A 4,201-nucleotide genomic window follows, 5' to 3' on the forward strand; every position below is an offset into this window, starting at 1 on the left:
AAATGGCAACAAAAATTTTACAAATTTTACCATAGAAAATTCGTGACGTAGTCAATTTAACAGGTGGAACAGGTACCAGACATTGTTGCAAGTACGAGGGCTAGGTGTACGAAGCATCAAGAACAGGTGTGTATGTACTCCCGTAGATGTGATTTTGAACGGGCTAGTTGCGGCCGATTCTAATCAGCTGTCGTGCTGCAGTTTACTCGTCTCGCATTCCATGCAAAGATTCATCGTCGTCGGAGTTTAATTTTCGGAGTAGTAACCGAAATCTACGCAATGGCCGTGAGGTCTTCGAATTCTTCTTGGCGAATTCGTCGTGGTAATTAATGAATGTCGTTCGCTGCGTAGGCGGATCCCGTGCAGCTGACTGCGTTACGCGACGCGGTCGTGGCCGAGAGCGAGGGTGAGCTGCTGCCTGCAGCTCCACCTAGGAAGAGAAAAACGAATCCAAAACCAGGTGCAGCGATCGCAGAGGTACGGTATTCGCGAGTAGCCTGTGCGGTACAGGGAACAACAACTTATCGAAGTGGAAAGGAATTGCTAACTTAAGGTAGAAATGGAATGCTGTCGGATGTATTCGGACACACCACTAAAAATATCGATTACAAAAAATACGCATCGTATACACGCACGCACGCACACACGCATGCACGCACGCACGCACGCACGCACGCACACACACGCATATACATACATAGGTAATCATATATATATATGTAATGACGACTCTCTGTGATAACGGAGTTTAATTTTGAACGGTGGTAAGCCCACGACCAACAACGCGTCTATCCGCTCTGACTCTCCTGTCGAATATATGGCGCCACTATTAGCTCAAACTAATCTACATACAATCTACATCAGGAGTAGATAATAGGGAATTAATCCAGGAGTAGATAATAGGGGAATTCCCTATTATCTACTCCTGATCTACATACATCTAATACATAGTTGAGACTGCGTGTATTAAAGCATGGCTCTCATGCTGTGCTTGTGTTTTGCAGCGGGTGGGGCACGCGGGCAACGGCGACGGCGCGAGCCTGCCTGATGACGACAATGACGACGCCATGGCGACGACGACGACGGCGGCGGCTGCTGCAGCGAACCTCTCTAGCATGTCGATTGGCCTCCCCGAGCCGTCGCCGCACCCCAGCGTGCGAGAGATGCTCGAGTGTTCGCTCGACATCACGTCGGCGACGAGCGGAGAGCGGCACGTGATTCACCACATCGTAAGCGTTCTCTTGTTGCTGCGCCGGCCTTGCAGAGAGCGCGTTGATTCTGAAGACGTGCGACCGCTATCGCGCATTGTTGACGCGCATGAAGGCTGAGGCGAGAAGGGTACGACAGAATGGTCGTGAGGTCGTTGTTCAACTTGCAGCGTCGTCTGCTGGTATCGCATCTGAGGTGCGCTGCGTTGCTACGGACGCTATACTGACACACCAGTTCGGCAGGGAAGAAATCTACAAAACGGCGTCGTATTGTTTTTGCGATTTCTCAGTTTGAATACTCGATGTGACGCGGCGTAGTTAAACGTAGGTTGCTACGGGAACTCCACGGTTGAAATAAATGTCATTAGTGTGCATTTTGTTGGCAAATTCTGGTAGATAGAAGCTTGTGAAAAAGTTAAATTTTGCAAGCATTCAGGATTCATACATTTTGTTGTAGTGATGTCTTATTGGCGTTACGAAAAATGTCTTTAACGACATTTTTTGTTTTGCAATCGTGCTTGTTTAGGACGAAGGGAGGACAAAGGGGGAAGGTGCACCGGGGCAGAAGGTGGAGGACGAGGAGGTAGAGAGGCAGAGACATCTAATGAAGGGTTGCTCGGTGTCCGGCGCACAACTCACGGACGAGGTTCGTAAACGAAACTTCAGTTACTGCGTGAGCGTGCGTGTGATGTACAATACATATACCGCTCGCACGTGTGCAGGGAAAAAATATAATTTATTTTTCGGGGGCTACTTTTCAAGCTCGCGTGCATGAAAATAGCACTCTAAAATTTGGTTTGCATTGAACTCTATGCAAATTTACGGGGGCTCTTTTTGCCATTTCCGGGGCTCTTTTTGGCATTTCAAGGGCTAAATCGCCCCGAGCCCCCGTGTATTTTTTCACTGCACGTGTGTCATGGGAGATCCTGGACTGTGTGCGTGCATGTGTGGACATGTGCATGTGAGAGTGTGCGTACGTGTGTGTCATCTACATACCGCTCGCATGCGCGCATTTAACAGGAGATCCTGGTGCGTGTGTGTGTGTGTGTGCGTGCGTGCGTGCGTGCGTGCGTGCGTGCGTGCGTGCGTGCGTGCGTGCGTGCATGTACATATGAAGGCGTGCATACGTGTGTGCAAGGCCGTACGCAGGAAATTTTTTGTAGGGGGGCAAATACGCAGGAAATTTTCTGTAGGGGGGGCAAAGGTACTCCCCACGCCCTCTATTGCCCTATTTGTCCCATTAAAAGGCATACTCTGAAAATCTCTAGGGGGTGCAACTGCCCCTGCTGCCCCCCTGCTGCGTATGGCCCTGCGTGTGTGCGTGTGCGTACGTACGTGTGCATGTGTGTGCGTGCATGTGCGTAATCTACATCCCGTTCACCTACATCCTTGTTTCACATGAGATCCTGTAAAAAGTCTTAATGTTTCTCTACTTTATTTTTATTATTATTATTATTATTATTAGCATTACAGTTGATGGGATTTGTTGTTAGTTAAATTTAACCTTCATAATTCGCATTTATAGTTTACATTTTGATTAGTAAATGATGGTCTGAAACCCCTTATTTGTACATGGTGTATGAATTAATTTTAGTTTAGATGCAGTAAAAAACTAATGGGCCTTGGTACACGGTTGTCACACAAACAATGGCCTTGTTGACAAAAATGTAATGTAGCACGTGGCTGATTAAAATATTCTATTACTCTTAATTACAGGCCAAGTGCTCTTGCACCACCTAGCTTCAGTGCTGAGTCATCGATATGTGCATCAGACCTAAAGGTACAAGACGGGTTCATCTAATCTATTTAGTTACAGTAAAACGTGTGAACCCCAATCATAGCTGTGGTGATAATTCATGTAATATGCTGTAAACACGAATGAAGATATAAATCCAAAACTTGTGTTGTAACCGGAATATTCTTTAATAACTCATAGTCATACAGTGTAGACACATCGCACAAAGAGACACAAAACCACGCACACGCATGTGGCACGCGCGTGCGCTTTCTCTCGCGACCAGAACCAGACTTGACTCTTACATCTCTGTCATATATATTCCCTCCCAAACTCCTACAAACATCCTGCACGCACATGTACCCGTTCTCTCAGACCGCGTCCTACCCCTATTTCACAATGACCTTAGAAACTGCCTAACCTAAAGACACGCTTATCCAATTCCCCTTAATACATCAATGTAGCCGCAACAAGATGCGCGATGCTGTGTCTAGATAGACTATTACTACAACAACCCCCGGTCCAGCCTCGGTGACTAATTCATGCAACACGTGCAAAACACGTTACAATGCTTCCATTTCTATTTGCTGGAATTTTGCAATGACAGAATATTCTGCTTTGCACAAGCAATATTGCCGAAAATGAATGTAAATGAATCCACGTTGAAAGACGAGACTACCTCACGAATATTGATGGGGTGTTTACGAGTTTGTACACACATATTTTTGTTGTTGTTTTGTTTAGGGGGGAGAAGAGGAGGGACAAGAGCCAGTGAGTCTATCCCCGGGACCTGTTCTCAGGATAGAGGAAGAGCTGCGCAAGTTGGAGGAGGCCCGCAGGCAGGCCGAGGAAAGGAGGAGAGAGGAAGACCGGAAATTGAAGGAAAGGTTGCTCGAACTCGAGCAGAAAAAGCGAGAGGAAGAAGAAAAGAATAAGGTAATCAGTCGGGTGTAGAAATACTTTGCACACTACTGTGCCTTGTTGGGGGGATTTCCACGTCACCCCGTTGGTCTACGAGCCTTGAAAATTGATAGACCTCACAACAAAAGGCCATATAGACCTACTGTGAGCATACTTGCAGTGTGCAAACATCACGAAATGTTCTCATTGAGCCAGAAATGTGCTCCGAAGTTGGCTATTTTGAAAACTTCCGTGTACGCAAGTTATATTTTAACGAAGTACCAGATAACGCAAAATAGTATCCATACGCCATAGCGCAAATGGTTCCTGGAACGAAAACAGTATATTTGTTTCCTGG

General features: G+C 46.6%; 1 protein-coding gene and 1 long non-coding RNA gene across 2 annotated transcripts in view; both read left to right on the forward strand.

Annotated features, from left to right (window-relative positions):
• The window catches only part of LOC106805018, a 7,882-nt gene extending 5,137 nt beyond the window's left edge, over window positions 1-2,745 (forward strand). The window contains exons 2-7 of the mRNA XM_014806486.1: window positions 64-126; window positions 352-477; window positions 1,005-1,229; window positions 1,735-1,854; window positions 2,229-2,237; window positions 2,734-2,745. Coding sequence (XP_014661972.1) covers window positions 64-126; window positions 352-477; window positions 1,005-1,229; window positions 1,735-1,854; window positions 2,229-2,237; window positions 2,734-2,745 — 555 coding nt within the window. The remainder of the gene's footprint in view (window positions 1-63; window positions 127-351; window positions 478-1,004; window positions 1,230-1,734; window positions 1,855-2,228; window positions 2,238-2,733) is intronic.
• Window positions 2,746-2,924: 179 nt separating this feature from the next.
• Window positions 2,925-4,201, forward strand: part of LOC106805030 — a 6,931-nt gene continuing 5,654 nt past the window's right edge. Inside the window, exons 1-2 of the long non-coding RNA XR_001393389.1 lie at window positions 2,925-2,988; window positions 3,688-3,879. This is a non-coding gene — a long non-coding RNA (uncharacterized LOC106805030). The remainder of the gene's footprint in view (window positions 2,989-3,687; window positions 3,880-4,201) is intronic.

The sequence above is a fragment of the Priapulus caudatus genome, unplaced genomic scaffold, assembly GCF_000485595.1.
Source record: "Priapulus caudatus unplaced genomic scaffold, Priapulus_caudatus-5.0.1 Scaffold97, whole genome shotgun sequence".
Taxonomy (NCBI): Eukaryota; Metazoa; Priapulida; class Priapulimorpha; order Priapulimorphida; family Priapulidae; genus Priapulus; species Priapulus caudatus.